The sequence below is a fragment of the Oncorhynchus mykiss genome, chromosome 15, assembly GCF_013265735.2.
Source record: "Oncorhynchus mykiss isolate Arlee chromosome 15, USDA_OmykA_1.1, whole genome shotgun sequence".
Lineage (NCBI taxonomy): Eukaryota > Metazoa > Chordata > Actinopteri > Salmoniformes > Salmonidae > Oncorhynchus > Oncorhynchus mykiss.
This window is the reverse complement of record NC_048579.1, coordinates 31,775,595-31,794,498: the sequence shown is the minus strand read 5'-3', so window position 1 is coordinate 31,794,498 and position 18,904 is coordinate 31,775,595. Positions and strand designations below refer to the sequence as shown.

General features: G+C 42.5%; 1 protein-coding gene across 1 annotated transcript in view; it reads right to left on the bottom strand.

The window, feature by feature from the left end:
• Positions 1-2,352: 2,352 nt before the first annotated feature.
• Positions 2,353-18,904, bottom strand: part of LOC110490003 (uncharacterized protein C18orf63-like) — a 33,421-nt gene continuing 16,869 nt past the window's right edge. Inside the window, exons 9-14 of the mRNA XM_036944299.1 lie at positions 14,974-15,070; positions 13,689-13,774; positions 11,039-11,225; positions 4,926-5,630; positions 4,163-4,246; positions 2,353-3,015 (exon numbers count right to left, since the gene is read on the bottom strand). Of these exons, the coding sequence (XP_036800194.1) occupies positions 2,893-3,015; positions 4,163-4,246; positions 4,926-5,630; positions 11,039-11,225; positions 13,689-13,774; positions 14,974-15,070 (1,282 nt within the window). The 3' untranslated portion in view covers positions 2,353-2,892. The remainder of the gene's footprint in view (positions 3,016-4,162; positions 4,247-4,925; positions 5,631-11,038; positions 11,226-13,688; positions 13,775-14,973; positions 15,071-18,904) is intronic.

The following is an 18,904-nucleotide window of genomic DNA, read 5'->3' as shown; positions in this document are numbered from 1 at the left end:
TCTGTCAGTTTTGGCAGTACAGAGAGCCTCCGTGAGACAGAGAAGAGCAGTCTCGGTTGTGGCCTGACTGATTAGGGTCAAGAAGATCGTTCTGAGAGAGACAGCGAGAGGGTTAGTCAGAGACAGTACGCTCAAGTGTTTTTGAAAGAAAAGAAAGAAGGGATACCGGTCTGTAGTTTTTGATGTAGGAGGGTTCGAGAGTTGGTTTGTTGAGGAGGGGAGCAACTCTGTCCATTTTGAAGTCAGAGGAGACTCAGCTTGTGGTCAGGGATGAGTTGATGAGGGAAGTGAGGAAAGTGAGGGATGGGAGAAGGTCTCTATAGGTGGTCTGGAGAAGGGAGGAGGGGATGGGATTGAGCGTACTGGTTGTTGGACGGCCAGACCTCCTCACTGGTCGCAGGATTTCATCTAGAGAGAGAGGGGAGAAAGAGGTCAAGGCGTAGGGTAGTTCTGTGTGAGTAGGACCAGTGGACTCAATAGGCTGAGTGAATGAGGAGCAGATGTCGTCTACCTTATTTTCAAAGTGGTTTACAAAGTCGTCCTCAGATAGGGAGAAGGGAAGGGGGAGGAGGATTAAGGAGAAGGTGGAAAATAGTTTCCCAGGGTTAGAGGCAGAAGCTTGAAATGAAGAGTGATAGAAAGTGGCTATAGCAGTGGATACAGAGGAAGAGAAGGTAGAGTAGGGAGTGAAATTAGGTAATGACTAATTATCAAAGTAATATCACATTACTGTCACAAAGAGCACATGCATCCATTAAAGGACCATGATGCTTGGAGCCATTAAATCTAATGCCTAACAGTTGTCCTTAAAGCCAAGAAAGGGAAGAGAAAAAATTCACACGGTCTGTTTCACATTAAAAACTGTGATGTATGATATACCACCCCTCCAAAATAATGGCTTTAAAAAACCTTGAAAGAAAAGTTGAAACTCAATGCAAAGCTCTCGATGTCAGATTTGTACGGATCATTAAGCTTTTGCCTGAATAAACCATAAAGAAAGAGCTTTAAGTCTCCTCTTTGAAAGACACGCAGTTTGGCTTCTGATGCTTGCGATCAAATTTCACACAAATGCTTTTTACTCTTTTGCAGTTGATCCAGACTGAGGGTATCATTACAGATGTCTCCAACAACCATCGCAGCGCTTTCCATCATACTTAGTTATACAAAACTTTTGTGCTGTCGCAATAGCCATCACACTCTAGAATTCTGTCTCTAGCTAGGGTACCATCCAACTACGGACACATTTTCATGCGAATATTCTAAAATCTGCATGAAAACAAAATGCGTATTTTCCCACCAGAGATGTGTTTCCATCAAATTGACTTGTTATGGATAATAGGCGATGCGTGATGACATAGTTCACATGAAAATAACTTTTTGGATTAAATTCCCATGTGCCGAATAAAGTTAAATGGGTTTCCATCGCATTTTCAACTCTGCTGATGGTTAGGTCACAAGAAATTATATAGCTAATGTGCCCACTCTGGTCTTGGCAGGTGTGCTCTAGACAACAGCTCGCAGATACAGTGCAGGTATAGCCTACATGATGAAATGATTATGGACGAAAGAGCAAGATTATTTTTATTTGTCAAATGGCAGCCAAGCATCAGTCACCAGAATAAAACTCTCGATATTTATTGAAAAGGAGTATCAAGCTCAATACCTTGCACTTTCACCACCCTGTGAAGTTCATCATAACTTATTTCATCTGTAGCCTAATAAACTGCATGCTTCCCAGAGTCATGGTTGGAGGACCACACAACATATCATTGCGTGACTCCAAGATTACTTTGATATAATTATTATATCAATATTTGTGCATAAAGGCGCTTCCACCACCATTTCTCACATAATTTAAATATCCCACCTTGTCTAGCGTATTTTGGTTTGTCGACATTTGGAAAGTTTAGCGACAAATTAGCTGTTTTCATCAGGCTTGTCATTACATTTTTTATCCGACATGTACTTTACTTGCATATAAAGGTTGGATGGAAACCTAGCTAGTGAGAGAGGCATTGAAGAGAATTTGTGAGTTGACTGGCTGGCTCAGTAAACATAGCACACTTCAATCAATAAGGTCAGAGGTAGACCTGGGTTCAAATTCTATTTGAAATCATTTCAAATACTTTATCTGTTTGCCTTTTGCAGTGGAACTAATAGAAAAGTCCCCAAAGAGCAAACGCCGGCCACCTGGCACTCCTGTAGGTTAAAGAAAACGCTCCCACAAAAAAAAAAAAAAAAAAAGATTTGAAGATTTTCAAATAGTATTGGAATCCAGGTCTGGTCACAGAACATTCACTCTGCTGAGAGCAAAAAGTGTAAGGGGGCCATATACATTTTACATGGGGAATCTTTTCTATTTAATATTAAAAACATCTTTCTTTTATTATGGCAATCAATGTGTATGCACAATTTCAAAGGATCTGAATATTGAATAAGTACTAACAGACATTTGCTTTGATCTTTTCTGAAATAAAGCTCATACATACTACAGAAAATTACATCTTGAACAAGAAAAGCAAGAAATGGGGATTAATAAAAATTACTAATATATACAACAAAACTATATAAATAGGAGATATATTACTCTTTTTATGTTAAACAAATAAATAAAATAAATATATTACATAAAATTATCTGTTCTTACCTCAAACTCAAGGCCAGAAACATCTTACTACCTCAGTTGAATTGACTTCTGTGCCCAGTGGGTATTAACTTCATAACAAGAACCCCATACAGGTACAGTACATATCATTCAAGAATGATAACACAGAGACCTGATAGCAATACAAAGCTCACTATCAATGACCCTTAAAACCAGCTCGTTCTCTGTGATGTTGAATAGTGTAAAATGACCCTCTCTGTGTCTGTCTGGAAAGCGACCCTCACTACTCAAGATTCACTCAGGCAACGCATGACCTTTGACACCAGCTCCTCTTTCCTTTCCTTGGACCGTACCACCACTCCACGGCTCTTCAGCCAGGCCTGCAGGGTCGTCACATTGATCTTCGACAGCTGAATAAATAGCAAACAAGACATGTTCAATCATAAAGCCAATCAATCAATAAAATGTATTTCATAAAACCCTTCTTACACTTTTTATCCTACTGTAGGTCAAGAAAAAAATCTGAGGTGGTAGAGAATTTCCTCACAGGTATACTGTAATCTTTGTATAATGTCATCTTTCGGACGCTTACTTTAGTTTCTGAATTATAGCTCTCAAATTGGACCGATAAGGATATATATATATATATTTTTTTTAAATCCTTCATCTTAGTTTACAATTAGCGGTTTGAGAGTGATGTCATCAGACACAGTGGAGACACCTTCACCTTCTGAGGGGGGAGCACATCAAACATCAAGACATTTCTTATGTGAATCCTCCATACATTATGTGTTGAGATCCTTAGTTTTGTTCAATCTTCATTGTACAGGGAAATGTACTTTCTGTTGATTGGGTGTAGATGTTGGCAAATTTCCTGGTTCCATTGGGTGTTTGCTTACAGAGAAAAGTATAAATGACCTAAAAGCTCAAATCTACTCGGACTTCCATAGTTTACCTTACCTGTGTTTATTCAAATAAAACCAAAAACAATGCAGCTACAAAAGATAAATGACTGCAGTTGTAATAATGAACTATGCAGACGCTATAAAGTCATTTTGAAGAGTAACATCCCTATAGATTACATCTGGCCCTCCCTGAAGTATATTAGGTAAGGTCTCTATGTCCATTCAGTGCCCATGTGTGTCCCAGTCCGAAAACGAATCCCTCAAAATGACAGCAATCATTCTAATAAACTTTCCCCCGGCTCCCTCGTAAAAATGATCAACCGAGTCGTAACTTCTGTGAAATAGTATCTGTAAAAAATGGTATCTAGCTCGAGAACAAGACACAAGACGGATCTCATTTAGTAAAAGCTTGTAATGGAATTCAATCAGGGGTGTAGTGGGAAAATCTATTCGGTTTATGGATCTTGCTAAACATTTACTCTGATGTATCGTCCCCTAATCAACCTGCTTTGGTGGGATGTTTTGCCTCCCTCAAACCATTTGTCGAATTTATCACCTCTCTCAACACGCAGAACATTTGCAAAATACATACTTTTCACTGTAAATCAAAGCTATTGTAAAGATCAAGGTAAAAGTATAGTAAAGGACATACCTGGTTACTTCTCGCGTGCTTCTCCACGTCCACATCCTGCACTGCAGACTTTGGCTTCTTTGGTTTTGACTCAAACCAGTCCCCCTGAGAGGTGAGAACCCATTACTTTAATTACAATACAATATATCTTTATATTTAAAAAAAATAATTAAAAAAACTATTCAAATCCTCAGCAAATACACACACAAAACATATTTGACTACTGCACAGTCTCAAACATACAGTACAGGGACAAATCCTCACCTGGGAAAAGCATTGACTTCACGCAAACAATCAAGCACTGAATGCAATGGGAGATATGCCCTTATATTTAAATTAGGCGAGCTAATCTTAATTCCTAAGATTGAAATCCCATCGTAGCCCTTTCCTGCAGTAAAATGACCTAGTGGCCTCATGGGTGGAATGTTATTCCTATTTTTCATAATTTCAACATGAATAAACATTATTTATTTTTTAACGCTTCAAATACAGTGTTTCTGTGTCAAATAGTTTTGTTTTCAGTTTTCTGTGATGTATAGTATATATAGTGTAACGTTGGGATGCAAACAAAAAACTCTATATCTGATATGGTCTTCTTTTTTAAAGCTCATAACCATGTGTGTGAGGTGTATACTTTTGTTTCAAAGGAGATTTGTTTAAGACTACCAAGAAACACTCGGTGTGACCCTGATTTAGCCCACTGCAGTAAAAAGTTCAACTGAAATGTGATTGGACTAAATCTCAAATTACAATTACATCTAGAGTGTGTTTGGTGGTGACTCACCCCTCTGTTGCCTAGCAGACCAGATGGAAGAAGATGAGGGGGACCTGAGGCGATCTCGTCCCTCACTCTGAAAGCTCTCTCACTGGCGTGCACCTGGGAGGAATGTGGGGAAACCCCTTCAGGCTGCGGAAAGGGGGTCAAGTGAGGCATGGACGCTGGAGTGGGCCGGCGGGCTTCCTCTGTCCACTTGGAAGAGGTAGACGAGGAATGCAAAGAGAGGGGAACAGACGAGGAGGAAAAGGAAGAGGAGGAGAAGGCTGGGCAGGCCCTCTTCTGTCCCGACACAGGTGTCTGCCGTTGCTCCTCGGCTCTCTTCTGCTGCTTCTCAGCCAGAAGCTGGGTGACATTGACATAGCGAGGGAGGGCCTTGTTCTTGAAGATGGGTACCATCTTGGTTCCAGTCAGTGGGGCCTGGCTGTGTTGGGGGTGTGTGGTGGGTTGGGGAGGGGCAGCACTGGGATAGAGAGAGGAGGAGGGCAAGCCTCTCCCTGGGGTATAACTCTGAGTGGGAGTGGGATGGACCCCCTGGGTTCTTCCAGTGCTGAGATAGCTGCTGCTGCCACTCTGTCCCACTGGCTGGCTGAAAGTCTGGGCGCCTGGTGCCCCCCCAAATGAGGGCTTGAGGGGGCAGGAGGCATGGAGTTGACTCAGCACGGGCCTGCTAGCTGACTTGGTCGTCAAGTTCACCGGTTTGCCACTAGCCACCTGCGACCACAAAGGAATGCACAGCGCAGTGATGTTGGAACATGGGAACATACAGTTCTGGGAATTAAAAAAGTGAAACTGTACTGCAGTTCAATAAAAAACATTTGCTTCAAAGTGGATGTACTGTACCTGCACCGTCATTACATGTTGTATTGCAAATGAACTAGCATTTGGCAGCATGTTTGTCACATTAACAATGTACCTTCATGCTGCAGTAGGGCATTTTGAAAAAATATGATATAATGGGCAGAGTTGCACCAGCTTTGTATATTATAAATGTATGAAATGAATCTATAATGACTCAATAATACCTATGAACCATATATTACTGTTACCCCAAATCTAGGTTCATATACAGTTATTACTCCTGTAAAACGGATGATTACTGTGAGTTCAAGTTCTACTTCATTAACTTCTTAATTAAACACTTTAAATACCCACTTGGCACACACTGGTTGAATCAACATTGTTTCCACGTTATTTCAATGAAATCACATTGAACCAACATGTAAAAAACATTGAATTGACGTCTGTGGCCAATGGGTAGGGTGTTTCAACAAGCTCCCACATAATTTGTCAAACTTTAATAACAGCGTCCCGTTCCAGGTCCAGCACAAATAAACCTCTATTCACTTTGACAGCGAGAGCTTCCAGCACCAACATCTGTGGGCAATAACAAACCAGGATCGTATTCACTAGGCACCAAACTGACGCAAAACAGACTGAAACAGGGAGGGACTAACCTGAAGTTATCCAATATGAATCGTTTGTTTTCATTGCAAAACCTTTTGCTACGGTGAATACTAATGAATATGACCCAGGGAAGAGGATATGACCTAGCTGCTAGCAGAACGCTTTGCCATTGTTTCAACTTGAAAATTCAAGGATTTTCTCTGCCTTGTACTATTCACCCAGATTGTACTAATCAATCACCAGAAAGGGTGGGTGGATGGAGGAGGGAACCTGAGCCTTCTCTCTCTCTTTCTGCTCGTTTCTCACATCCTATCGGGAGGACCCAGACATTTATCATCACACCTCCTTTCTGACAGTTTGGAATAACAAAAAACTGTCAAACATAAATTTGGATCTCGAGAAATGTAAGGCGTAAATCTTATTTTGTGAAGATAAATTGTACAGATAAAACTAATGTAAAACAAATAAAATCTTTATCATGAATAGTGTCTCTTTTGTAAAACTTCTAAAACGTAGAAATCTTGCATGTGTAATTTGAAATACCTGAGAAATATGAGCAGCACCAAGGCACAATATAGTACCAGTATGTGCGTCTATGTGTGCAAAATGACATACGTTGTATCAACGATAGTCTGTAGTCCTGTACCTGTGAGTGTGTCTGTGTGCACGAGCGTGTGTGCAGTGTGCAATAGTGATGCGCGGGTTGACTCATAACCTACAGTCCAAGTGGAAACCGCGGGCTGGATGGGTTTAGGGTAATTCAATATAGTGTAGATGTTTTTATTTTACCTTTATTTAACCAGGTAGGCAAGTTGAGAACAAGCTCTCATTTACTATTGCGACCTGGCCAAGATAAAGCAAAATAAATAAATACAATAGGGGAAGAGGTAGCTGTTTGGGGTAAATTGTAGATGGGCTATGTACAGGTACAGTAATCTGTGAGTTGCTCTGACAGCTGGTGCTTAAAGCTAGTGAGGGAGATAAGTGTTTCCAGTTTCAGAGATTTTTGTAGTTCGTTCCAGTCATTGGCAGCAGAGAACTGGAAGGAGAGGCGGCCAAAGGAGGAATTGGTTTTGGGGGTGACCAGAGAGCTATACCTGCTGGAGCGCCTGCTACAGGTGGGTGCTGCTACGGTGACCAGCGAGCTGAGATAAGGGGGGACTTTACCTAGCAGGGTCTTGTAGATGACCTGGAGCCAGTGGGTTTGGCGACGAGTATGAAGCGAGGGCCAGCCAACGAGAGCGTACAGGTCACAGTGGTCGGTATTATATGGGGCTTTGGTGACAAAACGGATGGCACTGTGATAGACTGCATCCAATTTATTGAGTAGGGTATTGGGAGGCTATTTTGTAAATTACATCGCCAAAGTCGAGGATCGGTAGGATGGTCAGTTTTACAAGGGTATGTTTGGCAGCATGAGTGAAGGATGCTTTGTTGCGAAATAGGAAGCCAATTCTAGATTTAACTTTGGATTGGAAATGTTGGATGTGAGTCTGGAAGGAGAGTTTACAGTCTAACCAGACACCTAGGTATTTGTAGTTGTCCACATATTCCAAGTCAGAAACGTCCAGAGTAGTGATGTTGGACGGGCACGCAGGTGCAGGCAGCGATCGGTTGAAGAGCATGCATTTAGTTTTACTTGTATTTAAGAGCAATTGGAGGCCACGGAAGGAGAGTTGTATGGCATTGAAGCTCGTCTGGAGGGTTGTTAACACAGTGTCCAAAGGGCCAGAAGTATACAGAATGGTGTCGTCTGCATAGAGGTGGATCAGAGAATCACCAGCAGCAAGAGCGACATAATTGATGTATACAGAGAAGAGAGTCGGTCCAAGAACTGAACCCTGTGGCACCCCCATAGAGACTGCCAGAGGCCCGGACAACAGGCCCTCCAATTTGACACACTGAACTCTATCAGAGAAGTAGTTGGTGAACCAGGCGAGGCAATCATTTGAGAAACCAATGCTATCGAGTCTGCCGATGAGGATGTGGTGATTGACAGAGTCAAAAGCCTTGGCCAGGTCAATGAATATGGCTGCACAATATTGTTCCTTATCGATGGCGGTTAAGATATCGTTTAGGACCTTGAGCGTGGCTGAGGTACATTCATGACCAGCTCTGAAACAAGATTGCATAGCGGAGAAGGTGCGGTGGGATTCGAAATGGTCGGTAATCTGTTGGTTGACTTGGCTTTCGAAGACCTTAGAAAGGCAGGGTAGGATAGATATAGGTCTGTAGCAGTATGGGTCAAGAGTGTCCACCCCTTTGAAGAGGGGGATGATCGCAGCTGCTTTCCAATCTCTGGGAATCTCAGACGACACGAAAGAGAGGTTGAACAGGCTAGTAATAGGGGTCGCAAAAAAATTTGGCAGATAACTTTAGAAAGAAAGGGTCCAGATTGTCTAGCCCGGATGATTTGTAGGGGTCCAGATTTTGCAGCTCTTTCAGAACATCAGCGGACTGGATTTGGGAGAAGGAGAAATGGGGAAGGCTTGGGCAAGTTGCTGTGGGGGGGTGCAGTGCTGTTGACCGGGGTAGGGGTAGCCAGGTGGAAAGCATGGCTAGCCGTAGAAAAATGCTTATTGAAATTCTCAATTATAGTGGATTTATCGGTGGTGACAGTGTTTTCTATCCTCAGAGCAGTGGGCAGCTGGGAGGAGGTGTTCTTATTCTCCATGGACTTTACAGTGTCCCAGAACTTTTTTGAGTTTGTGTTGCAGGAAACACATTTCTGCTTGACAAAGCTTGCCTTGGCTTTTCTAACTGCCTGTGTATATTGGTTTCTATCTTCCTGGAAAGGTTGCATATCACGGCGGGCTGTTCGATGCTAATGCAGAATGCCATAGGATGTTTTTATGTTGATTAAGGGCAGTGAGGTCTGGAGAGAACCAAGGGCTATATCTGTTCCTGGTTCTAAATTTCTTGAATGGGGCATGCTTATTTAAGATGGTGAGGAAGGCATTTAAAAAAAATAACCAGGCATCCTCTACTGACAGGATGAAGTCAATATCCTTCCAGGATACCCCGGCCAGGTCGATTAGAAAGGGCTGCTTGCTGAAGTGTTTCAGGGAGCGTTTGACAGTGATGAGTGGAGGTCGTTTGACCGCTGACCCATTACGGATGCAGGCAATGAGGCAGTGATCGCTGAGATCTTGGTTGAAAACAGCAGAGGTGTATTTAGAGGGCAAGTTGGTTAGGATGATATCTATGAGGGTGTCCGTGTTTACGGCTTTGGGGTGGTACCTGGAAGGTTCATTGATAATTTGTGTGAGATTGAGGGCATCAAGCTTAGATTGTAGGATGGCTGGGGTGTTAAGCATGTTCCAGTTTAGGTCGCCTAGCAGCACGAGCTCTGAAGATAGATGGGGGGCAATCAGTTCACATATGGTGTCCAGAGCACAGCTGGGGGCAGAGGGTGGTCTATAGGAGGCGGCAACAGATAAACAGATAAAGGGCGGGTGGGTTGAATAGAGAGAAAACAATACCTTACAAAATCCATAAATGTATCACTCTTGTGCAATTTATATTTGCAGACCCATGAGCCACTGTTCTCATGAGACCCATGAGCCACTGTTACCCATCCCTGATCTATAGGCTAATATAGTTTTTTCTCTCTCATTGTTTTAGGCTATCTGGCATTAGTGCACAAGCTTAAGCTGTGCCAAATAGCCTATACACCAATCGCCAAATGCTTTTGGGAACGGGCAGAAAAGGTCAAACCACGAAGGCAAAAAGGGCAATGTCGGAGTTTAATTGAATAAGAGAAAAGCTGTGAAAGGGGAGTGAAAGTGAAGGGAAGGCCAGAAAAGTAATGTTTGGGAAAGATTGGTTGAAGTGCTAAAAGAGGATGATAGCAATGCACTATGTTATGTGCATACACAGTCACAAGACAGTAGACTTCAAATAGGCCTATGGCACGTCAAGGGAATTGTAGCCTGCTGTTCAAATGGGTTAAATGGAAAGTGAAATCTGGACCTCTCACATAGCCTTAATATTAACTCCTGCAAAATTAACCACTTCTTGCAATAAAATAATAACCTACACCAAATGTAGGGAACATTTTGACTCGGGAACAGGAGTGGAGAAATATGATTTTTGTCTTTCAGCATCTTGAGAGAATGCTAATGCTCAGTTAGATACCATCTGTAGAGGTACTATATTTATCAGCATCATAAAAGCTGCTAGTATTTCAACCACATAAAATATGCATCCAAGCCAACCTGAAATCTTATCAGAAACATGTTGGATTGTTTTCACAGCTTTCTATTTCCTTACAACAGATCAAACTGATGTCATTTTTTGGGAGTTACTGCATTTTCTCCTGGTCCCTAAAGGTCTTTGCTCCATGAAAGAATTTGACAGAGAAAACTTTGTCAACTAGATTTAAGCATTCATTCTATCGATTCAAGACATTATTCTGGTGAGCAAGGGTTTATTTAGTCTTCTAGGGCAACATATAATGACAGAAGAGAAGCTGCATGGATCTAGTTGACGAACAAATAGCCTACCAAAATGTCCTGCACCCTGTCCAAAAATCTTTCCGCAGTCTTTGACTGTAGCCTATAGAGCATTTTCTATATCAGCGGGTTAGGGTCGGGTGCGGGCCTCAGATTTTCACTTCATCACATATAGTCGGGCGGTTGTGGATTATTAGCAATTATGGGCATGTGCGGGTGAACAAACAGCTGACCCGCGCACCACTTGTGTGCACCCTGTACCTGTGCTGAGGCAATGCTGAGCAGGCTGGTGGTGTGGTAGCAGGGCTTGCTGGTCATGCGGGCTGGGAAGCCACAGACAGTCTGCAGGCTCTCCCTCAGGTGGGATAGGAAGGAGCTGAGCGCCCCCTGGAGGTCCACCCTGGGACAGCGCTGCACCGGATCAGTCCGGATACAGCTCAGAGGGTATCTTAGCAGACTAGTTAAAGGTCCAATGCATCTGTTTTTTATCTCAGTATCAAATCATTTCTGGATAACAATTAAGTACCCTACTGTGAATGTTTTCAATTAAAATGGTCAAAAATTAAGCAAAAACAGCTTCTTAGAAAATAGCAATTTCTCAAGCAAGATTTTTGCTAGGACTGCCTGGGAGTAGTCTGAGTAGGGAGGGTAAAACATCAAATGAGCTGTTACTGGTTTGGAACTCTCTTTCTATTGGTCTATTAACTGTTGACTGGTGATGTCACCAGGCAGGCCTAAACTTCATCCCACCTAAACAGGCTGAAACGTCATGCAGTCTTTTCAAACAGCTCTTCCACTAAAAGGGCATTATCAACATTTTCACAATTTCACAGTATTATTCAACCTCATAGTGTGGAAGTATATAAACTCAGCATAAAAATAAACGTCCTCTCACTGTCAACTCCGCTTATTTTCAGCAAACTCAACATGTGTAAATACTTGTATGAATATAACAAGATTCAACAACTGAGACATAAACTGAACAAGTTCCACAGACATGTGACTAACAGGGGTCAAAATCAAAAGTAAAAGTCAGTATCTGGTATAGCCACCAGCTGCATTAAGTACTGAAGTGCATCTCCTCCTCGTGGACTGCACCAGACTTGGCCGTTCTTGCTGTGAGATGTTACCCCACTCTTCCACCAAGGCACCTGCAAGTTCCCGGACATTTCTGGGGGGAATGGCCCTAGCCCTCACCCTCCGATCCAACAGGTCCTAGACATGCTCAATGGGTTTGAGATCCGGGCTCTTCGCTGGCCATGGCAGAACACTTACATTCCTGTCTTGCAGGAAATCACGGACAGAAAGAGCCGTATGGCTGGTGGCATTGCCATGCTGGAGGGTCATGTAAGAATGAGTCTGCAAAAAGTGTACCACATGAGGGAGGTGGAGGTCTTCTCTATAACGCTTTGAGATTGTTGAGATTGAGATTTCCTGCAATGACAACAAGCTCAGTCCGATGATGCTGTGACACCCCGCCCCAGACCATGACGGACCCTCCCACCTCCAAATTGATCCCGCTCCAGAGTACAGGCCTCGGTGTAATGCTAATTCCTTCGACGATAAACGCGAATCCGACCATCACCCCTGGTGAGACAAAACCGCGACTCGTCAGGGAAGAGCACTTTTTGACAGTCCTGTCTGGTCCAGCGACGGTGGGTTTGTGCCCATGAGTGCCGTTGTCGCTGGTGAAGTCGAATGAGGACCTGCCTTACAACAGGCAGTTGCGGACAGTTTGAGCACCGAAGGAGGGTAGGTGTGTTCCTGGGGAACTCGGGCAGTGGTTGTTGCCATCCTGTACCTGTCCCGCAGGTGTGTTGTTCAGATGTACCGATCCTGTGCAGGTGTTGTTACACGTGGTCTGCCACTGCAAGGACGATCAGCTGTCCGTCCTATCTCCTGTAGCTCTGTCTTAGGTGTCTCACAGTACTGACATTGCAATTTATTTCCCTGGCCACATCTGCAGTCCTCATGCCTCCTTGCAGCATGCCTAAAGCACATTCACACAGATGAGCAGGGAACCTGGGCATCTTTCTTTTGGTGTTTTTCAGAGTCAGTAGAAAGACCTCTTTAGTGTCCTAAGTTTTCATAACTATGACCTTAATTGCCTACCGTCTGTAAGCTGTTAGTGTCTAAAAGACCGTTCCACTTGGGCATGTTCATTAATTGTTTATAGTTCATTGAACAAGCATGGGAAACAGTGTTTAAACCCTTTACAATGAAGATCTGTGAAGTTATTTGGATTTTTACAAATTATCTTTGAAAAACAGGGTTCTGAAAAAGGGATGCATTTCTTTTTTTGCTGAGTTTCTAAAACACAGGAAAATCTAGTTTGCCTGAACAGGGCCTTTAAAGAAACGTAATATGTTCACTGTCTGGATGGAACTCACTTTAAAGGACCCATCTGGGATTGGTACATCCATTTTTTAATTTTTAAATTAATGATGTATAGCCATTGATGTTTGAAAAATATAACTTAGAAATTCCTCAAGAGTTTAGTTCAACTGTTGTACCCCATCAGAAGCCAAAATATAAGCTTGTTTACTTGTAAACAATGTAATTGCCCCTTTAAGATGAATTGAAATGTCTGCCAAATTTGAATGAACTTAAAGAGTGAACACTGGCTTGAAGAACACCATATGTGAACCATTTTACACTGTTTGTTTTGTTATTTTCCCTCTCCAGAGTTCGATTAATGTTTCATTTTACAACCTATCAAGGGACAAATGCTGGTAACAAGCAGTTACAAGTTACAAGAAAACACTAACTGTGCCTTATCACAATAACAGTTGCATGAGTAGACATAAACGTGACAGTTTTGAATCAGTGTAACAACATAACAGTCAACAGGTGGGCCAAAGGCAGATGCCTCAGATGGTCCCCAATCCATACCACAGGCTTAAAAGGATACGTGAACAGCCTTTCTCCAACCAGTTTGAAGTATACATTGCAATAAATCACTTCTTCCTCATCAATTTGGGGGAGTTGGTAGCCATACTGAAAAATAAAAAATAAACAAGGAAGAAGTAGTAAGGACAAATACATTAACTGTGTGTGAGTGTGCATTGTGTGTGTGTGTGTATAAGCTAGCAGTGTCAAACAGAGGGGGTGAGTAGACGACACAGCAAGGAAGATTATTTGTTTGTGACCCGTCTCTGAATGTCAAGCACTCACCCAGATGTGACGACAGACCAACATCAACACTAACGAGCATTACTATCAGCCAGCTGTCCCGTCCATTTGTTCTATCCACTGGCCCAACCACACAGGCCAGTGAGAGCTCTTGTTCAAGGCTGAGATACAATAGTCATACAGCACTATAATATACTTAATTAACAACACATGTTGGAGAGAGGGCTTTGGCAATGCATGTTTATCATTGGGAATTTTATAAACAAAAGGATCTTAATTAACAACATGATGGTAGAGTAAACTGTTAGGTAGCGTGGGTGTGAAATCTGATGGCTTGTTTCCAGCCAACGTTAGTGAGTCATACTGAAGGGCCAAGTCCACACAAACACGCACACACATTGTCACACACACTCACACGCATACAGGCACACACAAGCACACACACTGCGCCGGGCCAAGTCCATGTTTAGTTGCTGAGAGATGTTGACAGACAGGATGTGAGCAATGGGATGTCATTCACCACCATCAAGTTTGGTCCTGTGGTTGTAGTTAGAACAACAGTTCCCTGGAGTAGTCCACGTGTGTGTGTGTGTGTGTGTTGTGTGATGCCAATGTGAGTTTGCATTATTGTTGACATAACAGAAATCAGTTGATGCCAAATAACTTGACATGGTTGTGACACTACATATCATTTAGGTAATCTAGCAAGCAGGTGTTATGCCTAGCCAATTACAGTAGGTAACCTATTAGTGAATAAGTCTGAATTGACAGTGACACATGGTTCACTAAAGTGAGCTTGACCCAACCTGGAATCATAACCTTTAACTAGGGCCCAGAGCTTTTCCTAGTTTTTCCTAATCTCGTAGTTATGACATATGAGATGTCTCTTTCATGGCAGCTTTATGCAGCCCTTATGAATAGTAGTTAATGTGAAGTGTAACTTACCTAGCCTGGTCTCAGATCGGTTTGTGCTGTCTTGCCAATTCCTATGGCCATTGTCATGACAGTGATTAAAGGAGTTGGCAAGACAGCACAAACAGATGTGGGACCAGGCTGTGACCTACCAAACTGCTCCAGTGATTCTGGATGTCAGCGTAGCACTGGAAGGGGCTCTCGGTGGGCATCCGGTGACTGATGCTGACGATCTGACCCCTTTTCATGCTACACACAACACAGACGGAAGCTATATATCAAGTGTACCTATAACATATCAGTAAAGACATACAAGATTGACAGGTTGTACAGATGTCGGACCTTAATTTGGATCTTAATTTGTCAAATCTGAGAAAGTTTTGAGAAAGGAAAATAATCCCGGAGCAACAGGAAACATTAATTATTATTTGATTATAATTAAATGGACATGTTTGTAGGGTTTGATATACTTATCGTAAGGGGAAATCAAGTCTGAAATTTCAAAGTGAAAATTACAAACTTTTAAACCTCAAATGAAGATTCAGCAAATTCAGGAGGTAAATTGAAATTGCAAAATGTATGTTCACTTCCTGAATTGAAATGGAATTGAGATGTTTCTACAACTTGATTGTAGTCCACCTGTGGTAAACTCAATTGATTGATCTAGAAGAAAAAGAAACGCACGCCTATTTAGCCGAGGTGCTGGCTAGCGGAGTGGAAAACTTGAAAATAAAGGAGAGCCACATACTCCTGTCTATATACGGTCCCAACAGCTGCAGGGATGCAAACTGGTAAAGGCCCAAAAAGGTGACACCTTTTTTTGTTGGGCTGAAACATGCACAAAATCTCTGCTAGTGGGAAATGCAGGTTTTAACTAATTAAATAGCAAATAATATATGAGCTACATGATCAGTCTCTATGTGTAAAATAAAACATTTAAGGAAAGTAATCCAATCTTATTTGTTGCCTAGACTTTACTGCAAATGACACTCATGTCTTGAGAAAAGCAATACACTAATATTGCAGTTAGCCATGACGGCCTTTATAATAGAACGCTTGTGACCACACACGTCTAAATATTGTACTTGGGAAAAAAACATCTTAAAGTAGAAATAGAATGAAACAAATAGGCATTCTATTTTTGCTCTATTATAGTGGTCACTATGGTAGACATTGATCAGGTGCACAAGGCTACGTGTGCAAAAGTAAAAAATGTAATAGTCCCCTCTCACTCACACACAAGTGTTACTGTAAATTTCAACACAATAAAAGCAATATCTTTGGACTACATTGCACATTATTACATTGTACACTTTCTGCCTGTGGACATCTGTTCTACAATGTGCCAGATACCCTTTGTTGACATAACTGATCTTTTTCAGACAGAGAGTACACCTGGCATACCCCTTTTAATCCCCTGTTTTGAAAAAGTGAGAAAGAGGGAAAGTGTGTGGTGTTCCTTTCACCTCTGTAATGATTTGGCCCTTTCAGGGTATAGATCGCGGCATCCCCCTCCTTCTCTCTCTCTCTCTCTCTCCCCTACACCCATGTTCTGTTACCTCAGGTCATAAATTCCTTGAGGAGACTCTCTCCCCCTGGCCATGCAGAAAGAGAGACATATAGAGAGAACAAAGGATTTCACATGGCGAACTCCTAAATAACCCAAAATGGGAATTTGATACAAAATGTCCACTTGTGAGAAGGTGGCAATGGTCTGCGGACACTTAAAGGACGGGTATGACGAGTGTGTTTCATTTGGTGACCTCAGAGAGGACAGGAAACAAATAACTTGTAACCATATCTACTGTTTGTTTTTCTATGCATTTCTGTGATTATTTAGTTAGTTAGTAAATAAATGATTAAGACAATTGGGGTATGGATGATTCATAGTAAAGGCTGGGTTCGTGTAGATAACCAACATTTTATGACGTTTGGAATGAGACTAATGAGAGGTAAAGAATAATTCATAAATTAGAAGACTAATTGATCAGATATTAACATATCTGAAGAGTTATATTAGGAAAATTATAACTTTGCAATCTGAAGATTTTCCTTGGTGCCCGAATTCCTAGTTAATTACATTTACATGATTAGTTTAATCACGTAATAATAATGACAGAGAATTGATTTGATAAAATAACCGTCTTCACTTTAATGATACCAAAGACACAACACCTCTGTAGTGGCATCCAGCATAAGCCAGGCCTAGCTCCAGCTACACTTGATCCCTGAATCCACTTGTTTCACAAGTAACGCCTCATTTTCACCTAATTCACTCATTTTGAAAATTAACCACATACTGTCGAGGGAAAACATTAGTTCACTGATAGTAGATAGTTCATTTGCTAGTTAACATTTCACATAAATTGCCAGGGTCCAGTAAGTAACTAATGCGTTATAACTTGAGGAACGGCAAGGAGTCGTATACATGTTAATACTATAGCCAATTGGTTAGGTTACTAACGTTAGCTCATCTGATGTTGTAACGTTAGCTAGCTGTTATTAGCCAGCTAATTTTCACACCAAAAACTCAACTATTTGATCAGTTAAGTTGGCTAATGTTGCTCAACATTTCTCTGGCTAGCTAATGCAGAATTCGATCCAGCTAGCAAGATACTTAACAATGCTAACAATTCTTGTTCCACCACACTTTCTCCCTCACCTCAAACTTTCTAAATGCCAGTTGTTTTTCAGTTACAGCTCATGAAGTACGCTTCATCACCTTCTCACCCCTGTCTCCGTGGTCAGGCTTCTCACCTACCTCTTTGTTATCGTTCAGGGGATGCGTTTCTGTAACTTGGAAACTGCCTTTCCAATCTCTGCTGTCTTTCCAGAGCGAGCACTGATGCTGCAAATTGGTTGTCTCTTCAGTAGCATGCTGCATTCTGTTGTTATGTGAACGATTGGCTGAGCCTTGGATACAGTCAGTATTGCTCCAAATGCGCATCACTCGTTCGCTTACAGCCCGTAGTGATCCAAAGCCCCCATTTGATCTACACAAATCACATAGGTCACCTATTTTGGATTCAAAACAGCGAATTTCACCGAAAGGTGACTAGTTTGCAACCCTGCACAGTTGACAGTGCATGTCAGAGCAAGAACCAAGCCATGAGGTCGAAATAATTGTCCGTAGAGCTCCGAGACAGGATTGTGTCAAGGCACAGATTTTGGGAAGGGTACCAAAACATTTCTGCAGCATTGAAGGTCTCCAAGAACACAATGGTTGAAGGTCCCCAAGAACACAGTGGCCTTCACCATTTTTAAATGGAAGAAGTCTGGAACCACCCAGACTCTTCCTAGAGTTGCCGCCCGGCCAAACTGAGCAATAGGGGGAGAAGGGCCTTGGTCAGGGAGGTGACCAAGAACCTGATGGTCACTGACAGAGCTCTGGACTTCCTCTGTGGAGATGGGAGAACATTCCAGAAAGACAATAATCTCTGCAGCACTCCACCAATCAAGCCTTTATAGTAGAGTGGCCAGACGGAAGCCACTCCTCAGTAAAAGGCACAAAACAGCCCGCTTGGACTTTGCCAAGAGGCATCTAAAGACTCTCAGACCATGAGAAACAAGATTCGCTAATCTGATGAAACCAAGATTGAACTCTTTGGACTGAAGGCCAAGCGTCACATGTGGAGGAAACCTGGCACCATCCCTACGGTGAAGCATAGTGGTGGCAGCATCATGCTGTGGGGATGTTTTTCAACGGCAGGGCCTGGGAGACTAGTCAGGATTGAGGCAAAGATGAACGGAGCAAAGTACAGAGAGATCGTTGATGAAAACCTGCTCCAGAGCGCTCAGGACCTCAGACTGGGGCAACGGTTCACCTTCCAACAGGACAACGACACAAAGCACACAGGCAAGACAACGCAGGAGTGGCTTTGAGTGGCCCAGCCAGAGCCCGGACTTGAACACGATCGAACATCTCTGGAGAGACCTGAAAATAGCTCTGCAGCAACACTCCCCATCTAACCTGACAGAGCTTGAGAGGATCTGCAGAGAAGAATTGGAGAAACCCCCCAAATACAGGCGTGCCAAGCTTGTAGCGTCATACCCAAGAAGACTCAAGGTTGTAATCGCTACCGA